The following is a 21,566-nucleotide window of genomic DNA, read 5'->3' as shown; positions in this document are numbered from 1 at the left end:
GAAAACAAATTCACACTACACCACATGCATTTCATGGTAGCTAAGTCGCTTGATACTTTCATTTTGTGTTTGATTTTGGCGGTCCCTGTGGACAAAAGCGTTAGTGTTTCCCAGCACCAGAATCCCTTTAGAAAACTTCTCATTTTACTGCAACAGGGTCTAACAGTGTACATGCGCAATCTTGGTTTTGGTTCTCCTGTGTCTCCCTTAAACCCGATATCACGCCAAAGCGTGTTATACAGTAGACCCGCCTGTCCACCAGAGGACAGCGTGTCAGTGTCACATTTTGCCTCACAGAAACGTGAATATTACATGCCTGTATGAACGTGCAGTACCGGCAGGGGGCAACAAAGCCACTCACTTAAGTTCAGGCAACAAAACCACTTGGTAAGGTTAAGGGAAAACATCATGATTGTGCTTAAAATAAGCAAGTAAACTGACATAACGTTAGTACGGAAAACACGTGACAAACGTCACTAATGTAACTTGCTAAGCCAAAAAACGGTCTCCCGCTTGAAAGCCTTATATTTGTTTGACCCATCCACCTCCCAACCCACACCACCATAAGTGGCCTTTCTCACTTTACATACTACATAACCAGCTCTAAAGTTAGACTTCCGTCACACAACACGTGACAAACGTGTGTAATATTCTCGGCAAGACAAAACATGACACAGACACACTTTCTTCTGGTGGACAGGCGGGTCTATTACACGCTTTGCCGTGAGACTGGGCTGCTCCCTCCAGCGGGCCCATGCAGCAATATGACCTGGGTCTCCAGAAGTGTGATGTCAGTGTTGGCTCCCAGCGGGGACTGGCGGAGCAGCAAGGCTGCTGAATCGTTTGTCGTTTGCAGGAAATCGCCCTGATGACAGGCATTAAGAATAACTATATATAGAAGCCAATATATTTGCTGATGGTCTTGTTTGCTTATGTAGGTCATATAGACGCATCAGTATTAAAATGAGAGACTTTTTCATAACCAGTTAGGAGTTCCTAACAGTGACTTTAACAAATGTTTGCATGCTAACATGCAAAACTAAGATGGTGAACATGGTAACTGCTAAACATCAGCATGTTAGCATTGCCATGGTGAGCATGTTAGCGGCTGCTGGCATGGCCATAGACTTGTTTCCTGTCTTCTCAGCACCACCATTTATTTCTAGTACTTTTTTGATTTTAAATGTAAGTGTAGTGACTGAGTGAATGAGACCCAGCATTTACAAGCAAACATCATTCTGAATTCTTATTTATCCTTTTTCATAGGCAATATTCGAGGTACGTTTTAAGACCCAAACTATCACTTTGATTTGAGTGAAACATTTCAGTGCTTGGTGTCAGCAGTCCTTCTGCAGTCAGAATGGTTCATCTTCTTCAGTGTGAGTGTTTGACCTGAATGGTGTGAAAGGAACCAGACGCAAAAACACGGTGTTTCCCAGAGGTAGAGGATTTTATTGGAGGAAAAAAAACACCAGATAAATCTTACTGCTTCAAAGTACATCAGAACGTCTAGACCGCAGAAAGAGTCCATGTTTGATACACACTTTTAATGTCTTCTGTCAAACAGATGTGCAGTAATAAATAATGACCAAGGATATTTCTCTTTTAGATATAAAGTTATCTACTGTTAATATAAGATAACAGTTTGCAACAAAGCCCATCTCCTCACTTCTCCTATAGAAATCTTGTTCATTCAGGAATGTGGACAGTATTTGGACTAGGGTTGCACGCTACAGAATCCATTGCAGGCTGAATTAAATGGGCATGGTTTCATTTTTATTTTTTATTTTTTTTAGTTTTTAGTTTTTCTTCTTGCACCAGTGATTATAATTGAGCAAACTGCGTGTGCTACTTCAATAGGAAGCTTGACAGAGATCAAACAGCATGGGGACAATGGAATGGATTATTTTGGGATTACAGCAGGGGGGGAAAAATGGCGCATCATTCTCAGGGATGGACAAAGAGTACAAGTCACAGAGGAATCACAACAAATGGCGCTCTCCAGTGTCGAAACAAAAAAAAAAGATTGCCTCATCTGAACAAGATGATGAAACCGTACTGATCCACATGCTTTATTTAGTAAGTTGGAAATGCCAGGGTGCCAAAAAAAGGAATGTGCACTTTTTTAAAAACTTTTTTTTCCTTATTGACTTTTTGCTAATATTCGGAAATGTTTGGAACGCGCACACAATGTATACACACATCCAGAAGAAGCAAGCTACAGCCAGCAAAAACACAATAGTGTGTTGAAATCGACAGACCCTACACACTTATAAGTTATAAGGCAGTGAGAACTATACTGTCTCGTTGGCTACCAAAACAAATTGCAAATAAAATCGATATTGTTTTAGTAGTGTGGCCAAAAAAAACTAAAATCGTGTGACACAATTAAAACCACAATTACAGCAGAATATTCAACTTACTCTATTACTCTCTCTTCTTTTTCTCTCTGCCCTTCTTTCCCTCTACACTTCCGCTCTCCTTCTTTCTCTCTGCTTACCCCTCCATCTCCCCATGCGTGCTGTAGGATTGTATTTCTCACCGTGTTGTTGTATATGTGTGTGTATGTGTGTGTGTGTGTGAGTGCATTGTGTCGGACTGTAAACTCCTTTCGGCAGAGCCGTGGCCCTGGGGTTTTAAGAGTTTAGCCCTCCCCGCCACCGCCTGTGTGTTTGTGCGGGAAGATATTGACTTTCCTAAAGTCCGGATCATTTCTCTTTATCAGAAAAACATTAACAACCCCCAGCACCCAACCCCCTACCACCAATACCGACACAACACAAAGCGCCGCACTTTCTTATTCTCCTCGCCCAGTAGTAACCAACAGCTGCCGGCACAACTAAGTACAATCAAAGTAGTTTTTTTTGTCCTTAAAGCAATGTAGCTTGATTTTACGAGATCAAAACATTCTGTTTTCAATGTCTCATGTTGCTTTTTTTCCACCTTAGGAATTAATCACATACGGATAAAGAATATAACACTACTTATCCACAAAAAGAGAATGCCTCCTTTGAAAATAAAAAAGAACTTTCTTTATAGAAAAGGTAGTTTAATTAGAGACATAAAGCAGGTGAATGATTATCTAATTTTCCATCATGTCCCTCCCTGTGAAGCATCTTTAAAAGAGCATATCAGTAGAGGAGATTAATCCTGCTTTTTGTATGAGTGTCTCTGTCAAACTGAAGAACTTTTAGCGGGATGTCACACACCTTTTTCATATGTACAGAACGCAGCTGGTTATATCTCATCTTTACTTCTGAGGCAGAAAAATCCCCCACAGCTTGGTCCAGGTGCTCGCCAAAGTACCAAACTGTCATCTGTCGTGATGAAGCAGCCCGAGCTAAAACACAATCAGCTAAAACTCCCCGTCCCTCTCTGACGGGGGAGCCAGTAAGGTGACCTCCGGACATTGAATTGCCAAAACCAGAGCAGAACAAGCCTTAGCGTTGGCTAATGGATGCTTTAAATACACCGCTGATTGATTTGTGTTGTATTTTCCAGCTCGTTCTAACGGATTGAGCTTGTAATAGAGAGAGTGAGAGCGGAGGGGAAGGATAGAGGAGGGAAAGGAGGTGACTTGAGGGGCTCCGGCCAGCTGATGGGACTCAACTTGACCCCCTGGCGTATACGGTCCAGAGTCGGATTACCACTGTAGGACTCCGAGTGTGTGTTTGTGTGTGCGTGTGTGTTGTTGAATTGATTTCCTCTGCGATGACAGCTCCAGTCAGGCTGGCACCAATGCATCCCCCCCCTCTCACCCTCCCATTCCCCTCTATCCCCAACACACACGCCACCATGGCCACCACTGACCCTACAACACACACACACATATCCAGTGCTCATCACTCACACTGGGAAAATGGCAGCCACTGGTGTTATGTTCTGGGGTGGCTGTGGTGGTGATGGTGGTGGTGTGCATTCGAAAGCCCTCCTCTTCCTCCACCGCCTCCTCCATCTTCCCCTACAGTAACTGTTCCGCTCAATCGTTTACACGGATCATTTTTCTGATAAAAGCATTATTTTTGGAGAAAAAAGTCTCTCTAATGATTTTCATCTGGCTTCCCTCTCGCTCCATAGCCTCCTTCCTTTATGATTTGTCTTGAAAGCACCATTTCATTAACCATTTTTAACTTTCAATTCGTACACCGCAGTGCTTGGTTAAAAGACAAAAGATGCTGAATCACTTCATCACAAAATACATCGATTATAATGTGTTCTTAGTAACATACTTCCAATAACACAATATGTTTACTTTGTGTTTAGAACGTAGACAATGTTGTCTATATTTGTTGATCTCATTGTCTTGATGTTGTTTGGTCAGGGTCTGTTGGAAATGAGTCTCATAGTGACTAACATTCTGATAATCTAGGGCATTTCAGATAATGCATTGTCCAACACATTCCTCCCTCTAGCTCATGGCGGCTTCACTCCCGGTGACGAGACGCGGCCTCCCCTCCAAATGACACAATGTCACTCCCATGGCTTCCATCCGCTCCAGTCATTTGATGAGATGCAACACCGCCAACGCCGTCATCGGGGTTCATCTCCAGGACGTCGAACTCGGGACGCGAGCGCTTGAAGCGTCGGTCGGGATACTGGCTGTTGTCGAAGGGCATGCGGTGAACGCACAGCACGTGAGTCTTCAGGTTGCCTTTCTGGGAGGCGCTGTAGGGGCAGTAACTGCACTGGAATGGTCTCTGGCCTGGAGAGAGAAACAGAACAAGAGAATAATTGTAAGCATTTAAAGCCAAACCAGTAGGTCTCAGGCTGGGTCCTTTGGGGTCCCCATGTCACTATAATCTAATTTGCTAGAAATTTACCCCCATTAGAGGATGTATGAGAGTGATTTTTTCCAATCAGAGGCTCCTCTCTCACCTACAGTGTAGACGGATGAAGACACAACAAACATCCTCCATCACTGTGGCCACTGGGTCAATAGTTTGGGGGGGCTAATGTGTTTGTGGGTTTCAGGTTTGTGATGTAAGAAGAAGAACTGATCCAAATAGACAACTTCGAACAATCATATTTATAGCAAATACCAGGGTTAACATGTGTTTGGAGTTAAGGGCATTGGTATCCAAACCTGACAATTTATTTCATTATTAGGATCAGTTACAATAACCAACCTGGTCTCACGGGAAGGTGTATACATACCATGACATTACACGGACATTCCGCGTGTCATGTTGTACGCCATGCAAATGTCTGCAGTTGGATAACTTAGGTTCAGGCAAGAAAAAACACTTAGTTAGGGTAAGGGAAAACATCATGGTTGGGCTTAAAAGGGTTAGGGTAAACCCTAACCCTAACCCTAACACATATGGATACAACTATGGAAAACACGCCACAAACGTCAATAAAAAACGTGCCGTCAAGTGACAAACATCACTAATGTAGCTTTAAAACAAAACACCGGTCAACAATGGTCTCAAACACGGGTCTCCTCGTTAAAAGTCCTGTATTTCTCGCTTTTTATACTTCATCATTAACTCTTACCATAGCATTTACATGTGAATGCGTTTACATTGCAGTCAGTACAGGATACATGGCGTACAAATGTACTTATTGCACGCTCAACGACTTGCACATCGTGACATTTGTACGTCTTTTCGTGCAAACGGACTGACAGTAAGAGTCAAGTGTTCTTGTAAAACGGCATATTGGTGTTACAGTGTGTCAGCAGTCCTTGGACAGTTTCGGTTTAACTGTTTTAAACAGACACCGTGGCGTTTTCTTGTTTACTGTTCAGCATTTTGCACCATTTGTGTGTATCCTTGACATCTATCAAATGTGTTGAATGCATTTCATACTATTCTGTCCTCAATGTGTGTGTGTCTGCACACAAATCGACAGATAGCGAACAGGCTTCAGGAGAAAGTCAGAGGCTGGAGTAAAGTTGAATGCTCTTTACCGATTTTTGTAAAACTGAAATGATACAGAAAGATAGCACCAATTACTGCATGCTATTTTAACAGAAGCAAACTTCCACAGACATACAATGATGTAGATCACAGCCACAAAGTTATAGCTTACAAATGTAACATTTAAATGATATGTAAATAGCTGTGCATTCTTTGTAAATATCTTGTAAATAATGTACATAAACTTTACCAGCCTAAAAACACAGACAGTAAACTGGCATAAATGCAGCAGGAATGCTCTCAAATAGCTATTAAAAGGAAACACCAAAGCTACTCACAGCTAAATTAACATTTGCAGTGTTGACATGTAAATAAACTAAAGGTATAAAAGTAAAAATTATTTAAATGTAACTTAACATAATACATTACATGACACTTGTTATAATTAGCTATAAGCGTAAATATAACTTACAAGCGAAGCTTTGCAAGGCTCAAACAGAGGAAGGAAAAGATAAAGTAGCTGGAGCTGCAAGCTGACCACATGTTAATGTAACAACTGAATAATTTCCTAATTAGAATCTCTGAACTCTGACCTGGCTGAGTCACATGACTAAAACAACCAATGAAATCAATTTGCAGGTGGTAAACAAGAGAATAATGAACGACCACTAGAGGAAGACAATTACCGCAAAATAGATGCAAAGTTCTTAGAGAACATGACACGTTCCTTATGAAACATTTGCAAAGCTTTTGAAAATTTGAAACCCGCATTTGTTTATATCCTTAATTGCTAATTTGCTGTGTTCTACTTCCCTGCATTTTGTTGGCACATTACTAGTTTCCCGGCATTACCGAGCCTAGCTTTAAATAATGTAGCAAGTAGTTTTGTTGCGTTTTTTAATTTGTTTTGTTACAGTTTAGGACATTAACCCCGTGTGTAAAACTGCGACCCTAATCCGGGAGAAAATACATTTCCCTCGAAACATAATTGACATTGCAGTTTATTTGTAGGGGAATGCAATTTCGTAGGAGGCAGGGTGTGTCCCACATCCATCCAAGCATCTGTAAGCTCTGAGTCTATGTTCCCATCGGGGGGGAAGTTATCATATCCTCCCCAATCTCTGCTATGGTGAGCTTGGCGTTTCCTTGTGGGGAGTGACGAGCTCAGAGCCTATAAATAAGTAAATATCAATATGCTGTATTTATTCTACATTCACATAATGGTCCATTCCACGTGAGTTGGCTGACTGAAATACAGACAGATAAGCATTCACACTTACACCTACAGGCAATCCGTCTCTAATTAATCAAACCTCGATCATTTTGGACTGCGGAGGATGAAACCCACGCAAACACGGGGAGGACATGCAAAATCCACACAAAAAAGGCACCAGCCAAATCTTGTTACTGTGAAGCAATCACTAGGCCTCCTTGCTGCCCGTCCATCATATCAACAGTGTATTAAATGACTCAATATTCAATAAGAAGCTTGATATAGTGCCCTGTAACCCTTCAGCCTCCACCCTTCTGGCCACAATGCGACTTCTCAGGCCTTCAGGCTTCCACTGGCCCTTATGAAGGTGTATTAACAACATGAAAGAGTAGCAGAGACTGGGAGAAGAGGGTAAAGTTGAGGACAAAGAGGAGAGGGAAAAGTGATTTTCTCATCTGCACCACCACCCCCCCTGCAGCACTACTCTGCCGAGCTCCTTATTGAAACAAATACATCCTCAAAACATTACCCAACACTTAATACTTGCCTCACTTTGTGCAGTCAAGAGAGCGCCCACAAATTCATCTGAACTAAACTTTTGCAGCTCCCCGAGTCGATATGCATCTTTTGAAGAGCGTGCATACATCTAGTCCCCTGAACACAATAGCAGAGTGGAACGAGGCGAGGTATTTTTCTCTATCTCCCCCCCTTGCCATAGCTCCAGCACAGAATGTTCTCCCTAGATTGAATCTGATCATCACTGCAGCAAACACAATGGCCCTTAATAGCACCAGCCGTTTGTTTGAGGGATGCCGATTACACCGCCATCATAACCCACTTCACTTAGCTCACTCACTCACAGACAGACAGAGAGGACAAAACAAAGTGGAGAGGGAGGGAGGGAGGAAGGAAGAGGGAGGGGGCAGAATGTAGGGAGAGAGTTTGAGCCCTCTCCGGTACTTTAGGTTATTAATAACAGTACATTTGCCGTTACCCTCGTTTTCTTTTTTCTTTTCTTTTTTTTCTTTATCTCTTATTCAATTTGAGTTGCTCTAAATCAAATTAACATATGGGGTTTAAAAGAGGCGCGGGGATAGGTGCAGGGAATATCAATAGGTAAAAGGCCGGGAATTAAAGAGGAAACAATCTATTTGAAGCACTCACTGGCATACACATGGGGTTAGCGGGAGTGAGTGCACAGTCTACTTATATTGTATAAAGACGGACACATGCGCGCTTAAAGCGTACACACGGACGGGCTTGATGCGAGGATGCAGCTACTTTGTGCTTGGCAATCTGACACAGGATTTGGAGCCTCTTCGGCTTTCTGATATTACATTGTTTGCTCTGGAGCCACACAAAGGGGATTGCTACAAGTTTGGAGGCTTTGGATGTTCCAGTTGTCTGAATTTCCAGATAAGCCAGTCGGCGGCACACAATGAGGGGCCCCTTTTATTCGTGTGCAGTTTAATTTCACACTCTCTTACATTACGTTAAGTCCGAGAGGCAGAATATCTCATCCCATTTTACACTTAGGGAGAGCGAGTTATGCCCCCAAACAACTCAACTCATTCTTTTTTTTTTCTTCTCTCCTCTCCCTGCTTACTTGTCGTTCGTCTCCCAAGACTTTAAAAATAAATACAAATCAAGTTTGTTCTTTTTTTTATCTCCGGGGAAGTTGTTTAGGTAAAAAGCGAGAGATTGTGGTTTGAATTGCGTGACTTGAACAAAGTTTGGATAGGATGTATAAAGTTGAGTTGGCGTCGAGATTGGAATTGACTTCTGCAGAGCAACATGCAGACACACAGGCTATGTTGTTATGGATTAAAAATTAAAGAGAGGCTGTCTCTCTCTCTTTCACTCACTCACTCCCACACACACACAAACAGGCGTTCAACAATCCACACACCCGGCTACTGTGGGCCAAAGTTGCCATCATTAATCCATGTCCTCTGGTCCGTGCCAGTAACCAGAACAGCCCACATGCTGACTGTGGCCCGGCAGCACCACACAAACCACCGTTCTGTCAAATGAACCCTTTCCTACCACTCTTTTCCTTCTTATTTTCTCCATCTAATTCCTGCCACACTACTTTTTTAATATAATGAGGGATATAATTATTTACTGTTTCAATTCCATTTTCCGGCAATCAAGATCTGGTTTTCTAGTCAATATCACACAATTGTGATTCAGCTTGTACCAAAATGGCACAAAAGAAGTTATGCATTTTATCCATGTCTGTTCAAAGTGTCATCGCTTCCTTCTTTTATCCTGTAATACATTTCTGTGAAATTGTTAGGATTAGCATATAAATTCTTGAGTTACGGTGACCTTGACCATTGACCACCAAATTCTAATCAGTTCATCCTTGAGCAACCCAAAGAAAATGTTGGTTTCTGCAACGTTTCTGCAAATGCCGGATACGTTGGATGGTGATGTTTCTGAACCAAAAATATTTTTCATGAATATGTTCCCCGTATCATGCTTGCAGAAACACACAATGCCACGTGGTTAACATTGTGAAATGATTGCTTAGGTTTAGACAACAAAACTACTTCTTTAAATTTAGAAAAAAAGATTGGGATTTGTGTTCAAATAACAATGCAACAACATAACAACGTAACGTAACAAATGACACTGAACGTTGTGAACACGGGACATGATCGAACAGCTGATTGAACGGGACACAAACAGCAGTATCCTGGATGGAAGCCTGTGTTTGTTGGACCCATCCACCTCCATCCCTCTGTGTCTCTTTTCGCTATTTAAACTATGTCACTTACACTGAACGATTACAAAATCATAGACATTCAACGTATCCCTGATTTGCTGAAACATACAATGTCAACATTTTTTCTTGGCGAATGGGCTGCCTTGACTACAAATGGATGTTTGTGTCAAATTTGAAGAAATTCCTTCCAGGCCTTCCCTGTTTGTGCCAAATCTGAGATACCACGTTCGCAAAAATGGGACGGATGGATGGAAAACCTGAAAACATAATGCTTCCAGCCACGACTCTCATTGGCGCAGAGGCATTGAGGCACAAATGAATGTCACCCAGAATCCGCTTTTCTTTCAATCAACAAGAGGAAACACTTTTAATAAATATTTCCCTACAATATCTACTTTTAGCAGCTACAGCATGATTTAACATTGACCTTGAATAGTTAAGGTTAGGCTTGAACCTTGAGTGGTGAAGGTTAGGCAATGACCTTGAATCATTAAGGTTAGCATAGGTCGTCAGGGAGCGAGTATCGCAAACGTTTTTGCACGTTTTTGCAACTTGTGGGTTACCTTCTTGACACGGCCGAAGAAATTCTGCGCCATCTTTGATTGACCTTTTGAGATTTTTGTTACTTTGACGTAGACTAAGTCACCGGATGTAGACTGAGGGTATAAGCCTGTCATTGTATATGTCACGCAGCATTCTCCTCCGCTTCCGCTATCTGCACCTCTATTTTGCAAGGGCATCATCACTGCATCCTATGCTTAGCGCCTCCCAAGACGATTGTGATTGGTTTAAAGAAATATAAACAAGCCAGAGTGTATATTCCCCTATAGCAGAATGATAATGTGTCCAGCCAGACTATTCACTAGCACTGACATACTTTGATTTGAAAGAATTTTACAAACCCCTGAATGAGTGAAATGTCCAGGTTCCATAAGGCGTCACAAATCTGACCCAGTAACCCTGGCAGTTACGTTGATATTGGGTGATTCTGGTTGGGAAAGAGATGCATGGATAAAGGAATGAACAGGAGGAGAGGAGGGGGAAAGAGAGAGAGGAGAAACAGTGGTCTTGCTTTCATTAGCGTGGCATTATCTAAGCCTGTTAATTAACCCCCTAAGGCCCTCTGCATGGAGATCAGAGGAAAAGAGGGAGAGGAAGTGAAGAGGAGGGCAGGAGGAGAGGATTCAGTGGGTGGAGGTGTGTATGTGTGTGTTGGTGGTGGGGGGGTAGTTGATGTATCACACATCGCTGCCACAAACATGCCCATGTTTCACCTGCCACACATGCACACCCCCGCTCAACTCCTCACTCACCCCCCCACCCCAGCCTGCTGTAATTATCTTATCTCTACCCATAAACACACACTCGCATACACACGCACACACACACACACACACACACCCTCTAGCTTCTTTTCTTCCACTTGTTCTGATGTCTGTCTTTTTCACCCCGTCTTTCTTTATTTCTTCTTTTGCATTTTTCTGTATTCCAAAATGATTTCAGCATGTAGCTTTCAAAATAAAATAAAATAAAATAATAGTTTATTTGTATTAGTATTAGCCTGCCCTTGCATTCAGATCATCGACTGCATAAAAGAAGTGGATGTGGTCACCATGACGTCACCTATTGGTCTGTGGACTACGGTTTTGAAGCCTTGAGTTCGGTTTTTGGCCATCACCATCTTTGTTTTTTGCAACCAGAAGTGACACGAGAGGGTGGAGCTAAGTACAACCGAACGCTGAATAAGACATTTTTAGGCGACCAAAATGTTACATTTAACTTAAGGGTTAAAGTTGTAAGACGAAAACACAGACAACTCCCAGACCAGACAACGCTGTGGTAGCGACCTGTCAATCACAAGGTAGCCCCGCCCTAAAGCATCCCCTGCTTTATGGTCTATTTGACTCTAAATGGGACCATAACTTACTAAATGAACATCATGCTGTATTGAAGAAGATTTGAAACTAGCGATTGAGACCATAAACTCATGTTTACAATGTTTACTGAGGTAATAAATCAAGTGAGAAGTAGGCTCATTTTCTCATAGACTTCTATACAATCAGACTGATTTTTGCAACCAGAGGAGTCGCCCCCTGCTGGCCAGTAGAAAGCATGCAGGTTTAAGGCGCTTCAGCATTGGCTTCGCTTTTCAGACCCGGAGGTAATCCACTGATTCATATATGTTTTATGATTATAACGTTTTGTTCTCCAGCTTGTATAATTTCTTAAGGAGGGGGGGTCTTTATTTGATTTGAAGTGACATTGAGGAGTGACAGGAGGGAGACTTATTGCATTGAAGTTATGATTTATCCAAACTGTGCTTATATTGAACCGTTTGTGGCCATATGTGAAAAATACACCACGGCTCTTGGAAAAGTGTTATCTCGTCTGCGTCTTGTGAGAAGAGCTATCTTAAGACGGCAACAGATGGCAGTGCTGGCATCAAATGGCATTTAAGGACGGCAGCTTTTGGTTGGATGCCAACGCGCTGTTTCCTGGTCTTTATGTGCCTCTGCGTACGTGCACGTGTGTGGCAGTGTGTTTCCACGCGCACGGGTTTGCATATGTGCACATTAATGCATGCTTTCACGAGGGCTTTCCAACATTTCACAGGTTTCTGTTTACTGAAAGGCACACGTATACATTCGTGTGCCCAAAGATACACATTTAAAACCGAGTGCAGAGTAGAAACTTATAATGGGAATACGAGTTTATGACTATTTAAGGGAGCTATTAGTGTGAAAAGACAAAGAGAGGATAAGAGCCTAAGATACAGACAGAGAGTTTGTAGGCAGAGAGACAGAGACACACAGAAGGTGTGAGCAATTAAATGTGCTAAACCATCTGTCCAATAACCTGCATTTATGCTGTAGCTCCCAGATTACTCAGCAAACTGCAGCAACACCCTCTCTCTCACACACACACAGAGACATGAATGCCATCGCAGCTACACTCACATAGTTTTGAAATCATACGTCCTAGGTCTTTTTGTGGAAATGTATCTGTTATTTCATAAAAATAGCTGTATTCTGATTATACACATATTTATATAACCCATATATATATCTTTTAAATAGCCTGCTTGTTTCCTGCTGCCATTATGCTTTTAATTGGATAAAAACTGTTGATAGATAACAGGTCATAATATTATTAATTTATTTATTATTACATTGGCCATATTGTATAATTTAAAAATAAGAGGTATGGAATGGGTTGAGGTCCAGAAGAAAATAAAATTGATTTGAATTTTGTATGGAGAAAAAAAGAGAAAGAAATTGACAAAAATATGAAAAGCTCTTTGGACATTTTGACATGTATTTGTCCCTAACTTCACCTTGTCAATTCCCATCTCCTGTCAATTTGCATAAGGTACAGTACGAGGCTTCATTATCGGAGGTATAAATACCACATGTGCAACATCTGTCAAGCTTTTACCTATCAACCTATCTACACCTCCTTGTTTTTGGCCTGTAGCTTATTGGCAAATCCACATCATTGAAAGTCATGCTGCCTTTTTGCACAGCAACCATCTGGATTATTTTGACTCTAAATAAATAGCCTCAATGTGAAGACTATGAGCCAAGATCTGAAGTTCCAAGGTGTACCATTTTTATATGATTTCTGACTGGATTTGTGGACATTTCTTTTCTCTCTATGGACATTAGAGATCCTGCAACATGTTCTCACTCCCAACTCATCAGATACCGCACTTGGTCAGTTTCCCTTCGCTTCTAACTATGACGCTCTAGGTACCCCTTTAGTGTCATTTTTGGAAATGTCAGGGACGGCGTGCGTGTCAGTTTCTACTTTTCAAAATAAACTTCCAGCGTAGGTTTACTTCGTTTTTAGGTTTACTTGGTTAGGTTTAGATAACAAAACGACTTGGTTAGGCTTAGAAAAAGATTGCGGTTTGGGTTAAGATAAGTTTGTTAGTTACGTAACTTACAAATGTCGCGTTAGTTAAAGTAACATAACAAAAGTAAGGTAAAATAAGTCAACGTTGACTTGCTTTCACACGGGACACAACCAGCTGTCTCCTGGGTGAAAGTCCTGTGTCAAACAATGACCCATCGATCCACCCCGGCATCCTCCTTACGCAGACTTTCTCTCTCTTTATACTACGTCAGTTGCTCTGACCATCTAATAATGACACAGATGGGTTTACATTGGAGTTAAGTGAAAGCCTGGTGCATCTCATACAGATGCCTATATGGATTTTTACTCAAGCACATTTGAAAAAAAGATAACTAAAAAGTATGAGAGTGCAGGATGATGCATTGGTTTGTGTCCATTGTTGCTTTTTTGTAATATATACATACATATATATATATATATATTTTTAAAACTCCTCCAACACCCCCTACCCCTCCAAAAATAAATACATTTACATTACTTCAAACAGCCTGAAGGGAATTTATCCTTCTCTAGATTCCCTCTGATGAATTAAGAGCATTTCCCTCAACGAGCTGGCGTGTTGATAGAAAATTGGCCTGAAGTTTGGGGAATAGCGATTTGGTCTGTTTCCTAGCTTAACTAGAGAAAACCAACACGCAAATAACACCAGGGGAGGCACTTAAGGAGAGGAGAGGAACTGCTGGGGGAGAAGGGGTGGAGGGGAAGGAGCTCTTTCAGCATCAAAGCCAGCTAAAACGTCCACACCAGGGACTAGGTCCCATGTTAAATACTGAACTAGATTATTAATTGCTGTACCAGTAGGACCTGTTAATAAGAACCCAAAATAGCAGCTCCTTCCTTTCTGTCTCCATCTCTTGTTCTATTTTCACTTTCCTGGAGTCTACTGCTGGTCTTTTTTCATGCTCCAGCTCAAAGTTTCTGTTTCATTCCCTTCATTCATTCATCTGTTTGCTTACTCAGTCACTGACATCATAACGCACACTCACATGTTTTCTCTCATTCACTCACACAGTCACTCATATTTCTTATATTGACATATTCACTTGTTTTAAATGAATGAGTAAGCGTCACTCACTCATTCACTCATATTTTCTTATATTAGGCTCGTTCGAGATGAACTGCACCTCGCCTGGAAAGTAGACGAGATCAGGCGGCATTAGCAGGGGGGGTGTGACAGAAAGCTGCGGTCAAGTCGGACAGTTTCCAGCCGTTTCCAGCAGCCTTCACTGAATTTACAGGAAGTCAAAGAAACAGTTACATCCTGTTAGATCCGATCTGTAGGCCACTTGTAGTTTGGAGACCACGTTGGGATTTATTTATATATGTTTGTAAATATATGTGGAAATGTGCATGTATCTGGCATTGGATTCTATCCTATATAAATAACCTTCATTATTATAATTATTATTATTATCAACCACACAAGATGTGTTTGTTAACAGATGAAACTTTCATTGCACAACAATGTACCAACAAGTAATATTCTGTAATCTAGTGTTAAATATTACAATACAAACACAGAAAGTTTGGACTTTCTACAACACGTGGTGTTTGCTGTTTGAGCCGATCAGCTCTTTGATCAGGTGCGAGCAAGGCGTTTCCCATCATGCTAACTGCGGCCGACTCGATCTCGTGAGGTTATATCGTTGCCCACGTGTGCGTGACGTCAGAGCAAGTCGGAATCAAGTCGGACACAAATCTAACCGGCATGCATTGCGCGGTGACCGCTGGTGATCGATTCTGCGCAGACCTGGCTCATCTCCAACGAGCCTATTGACATATTCACTTGTTTTAAGGGCATGAGTAAGCGTCACTCACTCACTCACTCATATTATCGGTCAAACACTTTTTCAGTCATGTTTTCCTTAACTCACCCGCTCACTCAGTCATTTGTATCATTTTTCCACACTCCATATTTTTTAGTTTTACATCTTTTTGTAGGTTCACAGTTTGTGTGTGTGTGTGTTATTTTTCCTCAGTCAGAGTCCCTGCTGAACTGAGGGAGGCACAATTTGCTGCTGACCTGTCACTGTACACAGATAATGGATGCCCAACTGCACGTGAGTCTGTGTGTGTGTGTGTGTGTGTGTGTGTGTGTGTGTGTGTGTGTGTGTGAGTGTAGGCTGTCATCCATGTCTCTCAGCAATAAAAAGGAAAAAAATGGAGGGTGAGGGGGTTGATAGATATGCCGGCCACCTGCTTCTCACTCACATTCTGACACAAAGAGCATCGGCTGCTCTGCTGCATTAATCATCATGAACTTCCTTTGACCTCAATACACAGCGATAACGGCTCAAAGTTAAGGAAACAGTTAGAAAACACAGAGCAACAGACAGGCACACAGAGTGAGACACTCAGGATGTTACCATACTAGGAACCAGAGGAGGGAGGGTTTGGTTATTATATGTTAGAAGTCTTCAAAAATGATATTGTAAAACACATTCAGCGCAACGGAAGTCAATGTGGACTAAACTGTGGATCACTTTTCACAACTTTGACGCAAATGCATTCAGTGACCACATCGTTCAAATTACATGAACTCATTCAAACTCAACCACCACCAAACCTCTGTGTACATGCAGCACATTTTACAAGTTTACACACTCTTATAAAAAAAAGCTGCATTAGGCTACATCTACATCTAAAAAGAAATGAAAAATACATGCCTATTTTTATTCCCTGATGCATTAAGCAAGCATATCTGTCCACTCCCCTGTTGATAAGAGTATTAAATACTTGACAAATCTCCCTTTTTCATTTTGAAAAGATAAAAAAAAATGTGTGACTAATTTGCGATTAATTGCGATTAACTATGGACAATCATGTGATTAATCATGATTAAATATTTTAATCGACTGACAGCCCTAATATTTTTAAATGTTTAATATAATGATGATATCTGGATTTTATAATGCAACACGGTGCACCTCATAAAAAATAAAAAAACAAAAATGCAGGAAGCCAACACATGCTGATCATGTATCAGTTGTGTTCGCTGGTAGCAGGTGTAAGTGAGACAAGCTGCAGCTGAAGAACAGCAAGTGTTATCAACACACAGACTGAAGTGGTATGTGTGTGTTAGCGTGTGAATGTGTGTGTGTGTGTGTGTCAAGTTGCCCTGCCAAGGTGCTCCTCAAGGACTTGCATCCAATTTGTGCGAAACAGGAGGAGAGGAATCATTACGGCCGTACATGCATGTGTTTCTCTCAACTGACTAAAAACAAGAACAAAACTCCCAGCGTTGTTCCGCAGTGCAAACTTTCACTGTCTGAACTTAGCGACTCCTCTTTGGATGCGTTTTTTTTTTGCAAAGGCAGGTAACAGTAGAGTTAGATTAAAAAAAAAAACCCTTTTCCACAGAGATCAGCTTGTAAACACGATCAGGACTTGATCACGTTTAGCGTCTTTTTAAATGTGATCCTGCGTACAGAATTATCTACCACGGAGCTTAAATCGCTTTGGATGCAACAAACTCTTCCGGTGGAGCTGTTATTTACCCCCTTTCATAAGCTCTCCCCTCTTTCTTATCTCCCTTCCTCATTTCCTCTCCTCCTCCTCTTCACTCTTTTCCCCCTTCCTCCCTACCAGAGGGAAGCCTATTTGTCCGCTTTAAGTGAAATCACTCAATTCTTTCAGGAAGAGACTTCGGAGACCATTGGTAACCAAGAGAGAGGGCGAGAGGGAGAAAGAAAAGTATGTGTGCGTGAGAGAGAGTCCACCTTCCAAATAAGTTCCATTAATCATGGGCCAGAGTCTAATGTAACTAATATTTTACAATTAGAGGAGACAAGATGGAGCTGGGGGCCATCTATCTCCCTTACACCACATGATCATCGATTCATAAGAGCTCAGGAGAGAGAAAGAGGGAGACCATAACGTACTAGCCCTGCATACAGCACACACACACACACACACTCCGCTGGGCACACACATGCAGACGTTAACACACCCACATGCATAAGCACAGATGCTTAGCAGGAAACAGAAGGATGCATGAGAATGAGGGGACAAGCTGTCACATTAGCATTTCTTAGTTTAAAATCAGGGCGGCAGCTGAGAGTTATTTTTCTTTATCGATCATTGACTGTTAATTGTTCGGTTATAAAATATCAGAAAATAGTGAGAGGTGCTTATTCTCACATCTAATCGCTTGTTTTGTCCGATCAACAGTCCAAAACCTAAAGTTTTCAAACCAAATTGCAGTGATATAAAAACTGAAAAAGGCAGTAAATGTGTACATTTAAGATGCTAGAATTAGAGACATTTTTGACTTTAAAACAAATATATCAGTTATCTAAATTATGCCGAATAATTTGCTGTTGATTGCCAAATTGTGTCAGCGCTACTTACGTTGTATACTGCACAGTCTACTTTCAATGCTGTATGTTGTACGTATCATAAAACAGCAATCAGTTCAATCCATGCGACAGGGCCTATTTATTTATTATAGAATAAATCATTTTATATTTAGTTGGTTTGGAACAAAGTCCGTCATTCGCACGGCGTATTCAAGTTGCATGTTTGCACGGACCCTTTTGTCACAGCCCTTGGAGGCTATCTAGAGGAAGGAGAAAGGAACACATGTCAACCTAACTTCGTTTTTCAGTTACAAAATACTACTACTACTAATAATAATAAAGAGGCCTTCTGTAAACTAATGCAGTGATTTTATATCATGCTTGTTTCTTTCAGTATGCCCCTGGCTTTCTTATGTTGTGGTTGTAGGTGTATTTACAATATTTACAATAATAAAATAATGATATACATATAGACACGAGTAGAAGGTGGAAAGTACCCTCAGGTGGTGCCGAATCAAAAAACGTAATAAAACAAAGCACCTAAGCAGAGCACAGTTCTGGACTAAAAAAAGAAAATGTGGGTGAAAATAAAACCTCTATCTAAGCGCACACTGTCTTGTTTTATGGTGACTCTTTGCCAAATCACGAGTGTATGCTCTTAGTTTGTTAAGTTACTTCTGACAGTGAATTATGAATGAGTCTTCTTGATATTTGCATAACCAATGGGTGTTTATGGGAAGCATTGTTGTCAAGTACTTATGTCTCTGTTTGTTTACTGTCTAAAATTATTGATAGATATATACAAATTGTGTATTTTACATTACTAGAAGTATTTCATGTAATACGCTGCCTGGGGAATTGCTACTTTTCAAGCCCCTGGACGATTTTTAGGCAATTCTCCTTCACATCCCCTTGCAAATTATATATTGTATCTTTTTAATTTGTTATACGTGTAAATAAAGAAACAAACAAACTAAACTGAGAGCATACTAAGGGACAATTTCAAGAGTGAACTTATAGAAGAAAATTCTCTAGTTAGACAAAGAAAATGGAGCGAGCACAAGTGTTGCCTGGACCAGTCAGGGAAGAGAACCTATATGTTTGATGGCAAAGAGCAGACAGCAGCGAGGGAGGAAAAGGACAACGACATGCACAAACGCATGACACCTTTGCCAAAGAGCCTTTGAGCAAGACACTGAATCCCTAACTAGCTGCACGAGTCCTTCTCTGACCCTCCTTCTGAAGAGGAGGAGGACAGAGCTGTAGCCAAAAATCCCCTTTAGTGCAAAATATGTTGTCTCTATTTTGTTTTATTTGATTTATTTATTTATTTTTTACATTCTAATCATTCAGTTATTGATTAGTTATTTTAATCATTCAGTTATTTTGTCTGTAAATTGCCTCACACTGCAAAAAAAATGTAATGTGGAAATTATTTATTTATTTGTAATTTTGTTGGCCTAAAAGTAGTAACATTTAAACAATACAAGGTTGCTAAAACAAATTCACAGAACACATTCAAAGACATCCACTGCTTCTCTTTGCAATGCAACTTCCATCATAGGAAGACCGAACCCACCACCACTAGCAGCTCTGCACCAAAACCTGGTCTGCTGTGCCCTCTAGTGGTCCAACCAGAGAACTGCACCGTAACACTCCCCCAGCAGCCGTTCTAATGTAAAGGCGGAGGGGGGAAATTAGAGGCAGCTGAACAAATGAGCAGAAAGACGGGTTCATCTGCAGGTCACCATCTGCCCGGTGACCAACCGAAGGCTGGCAACTGCAAACCGCTGCAGAGAGCGTGCATCTTAAACACATCAATCCACACACGCAGGCAGACGGCGCGAGCACGCAGACAATTATACAACACGGCCCGGCGTGCGTGCACAAACATGTGCTTACACACACGGCTGCACAACATGCCATGGAGGAAAATGAGAGGAAATGGATACTGAAGAGAGAGAGAGAGAGAGAGAGAGAGAGAGAGAGAGAGAGACAGAGAGACAGAGAGAATTGAAAGACAGGGGGAGAGACAGAGCAAATGACGAGAGAGGAAGTTAAATGAAGGGCAAAGAGCGGTGTTCATCACACTGTGAAAGAGGTCGCTTCAAATGTTGAAATTGCTCAGCTGAACAACGAACTGCAACACACACACACACACACACACGCACACACACACACACACACACGACAGGCCGGATGGAATGAAAGATGACCTAATGTGTTCTTTAATCAGACACATGTGCGCCGTTACATGGAGACACACACCTACTCAAATGTAGAACGCAGGGATGACATAAACACACACGCACACACATACACACACACACGCACACACACAGCCATTCATGCATGCCCACACCCCCCCTCACATACAAACACACCTAAAATTTACAGTGCATGATGCACACAGGCAAAGCAAGTAGTATCCTGATTGTCTCATATCCAGCCATGTGAAACATCCTGGGCGATGTGTGTGTGTTAACGTGTGTGTGTGTGTAGTTATAAACCAGTCAAACAGTTACTTTCTCCGGATGTGAGTTTTATTGGGAACAGACTTGGGGGAGATTTCGTGGCATGAGGCCCCCCCCCCCAACATCTGGTGCGGTGCAGCTGATCCGTTTAAAAATTAGTAAGGCATTGACCTGGGCAGCCTCCCAGCGGCGCAGCAGCCTTCGGGGTCCTGCCGTAGGGTTAACACAAATACGGATTCCATCACTGCGGCGCGGATCAACCGTGAAATATTTCCTTCCTTTGAAAAGCCGAGTCAGCTGAGCCGGCTGAGCCGGGTGGGGAGGAAACTTTTTTGTCGGAGTTGACTGTTTTGATAAGGGAACCGCTTTGTGAAATGTATTTATACTGGCAGCCGCAGATGGACATCTGTGCTCTTACACACACAAGCATGTATATATTAGTATAGTTTTGATGCCTCCGCCTTACGTCGACTTCTTGATCTTTAACCCCGACTCACTATAAACTGACACTAATGTCTGTCTGACGTCGAACACTGTTTAAACCCATAAATCATAAGGACAAGAAATGTATTGAAATGAGCTGGTAAAATACTTGTGATTACTGATTTTACTTCTTTTATGAACAATATTGGTCTTTTCAAGTCAAGTCAATTGTATTTATATAGCTCAATATCACCTTCCAGTGATGTAAGTAATATTGCTGCTCTGAACGCTGACCCACTAACCCTCTAACCCTCCAACACACTAATCTTAACAGTCTTCAGTGACCATTTGAACTTTGTTAAAAGTTTTAAAAGTGTGAGGATCTTGGTCGTAATTCAGAACTTCTTGTTTTCTTTTATTATAGGCATCTTAATTATGCATTTGTGCAAAGGTGCTTCTGAATGATCTAATCAATGACTGCACACTTTTGATGAAAACATGTAAAGAAAGAGTTGTATTTTATTGATCCTCAAGAGCTGCAGCTCTTAGATTGATACTAATCTGTGCCAGTTTGTTAAAGTATGTAGTGTCTTTATAGTTGCTTTGTGTCTCTTTGTAGATATTGTGTGTCTTTTCATGGTTGTTTTGCCC

The 21,566-nt window shown here is 41.5% G+C and overlaps 1 protein-coding gene across 8 annotated transcripts in view; it reads right to left on the bottom strand.

Annotated features, from left to right (window-relative positions):
• Positions 1 to 1,437: 1,437 nt before the first annotated feature.
• The window catches only part of znf536 (zinc finger protein 536), a 307,235-nt gene continuing 287,106 nt past the window's right edge, over positions 1,438 to 21,566 (bottom strand). For all 8 annotated transcript variants that reach the window (XM_074660090.1, XM_074660073.1, XM_074660101.1 and 5 more), the window contains one exon: positions 1,438 to 4,702. In XM_074660090.1, coding sequence (XP_074516191.1) covers positions 4,425 to 4,702 — 278 coding nt within the window. In that variant the 3' untranslated portion in view covers positions 1,438 to 4,424. The remainder of the gene's footprint in view (positions 4,703 to 21,566) is intronic.

The sequence above is a fragment of the Sebastes fasciatus genome, chromosome 2 (assembly GCF_043250625.1).
Source record: "Sebastes fasciatus isolate fSebFas1 chromosome 2, fSebFas1.pri, whole genome shotgun sequence".
NCBI lineage: Eukaryota > Metazoa > Chordata > Actinopteri > Perciformes > Sebastidae > Sebastes > Sebastes fasciatus.
The sequence above is the reverse complement of the archived record's forward strand: the minus strand, read 5'-3'. Positions and strand labels throughout refer to the sequence as shown.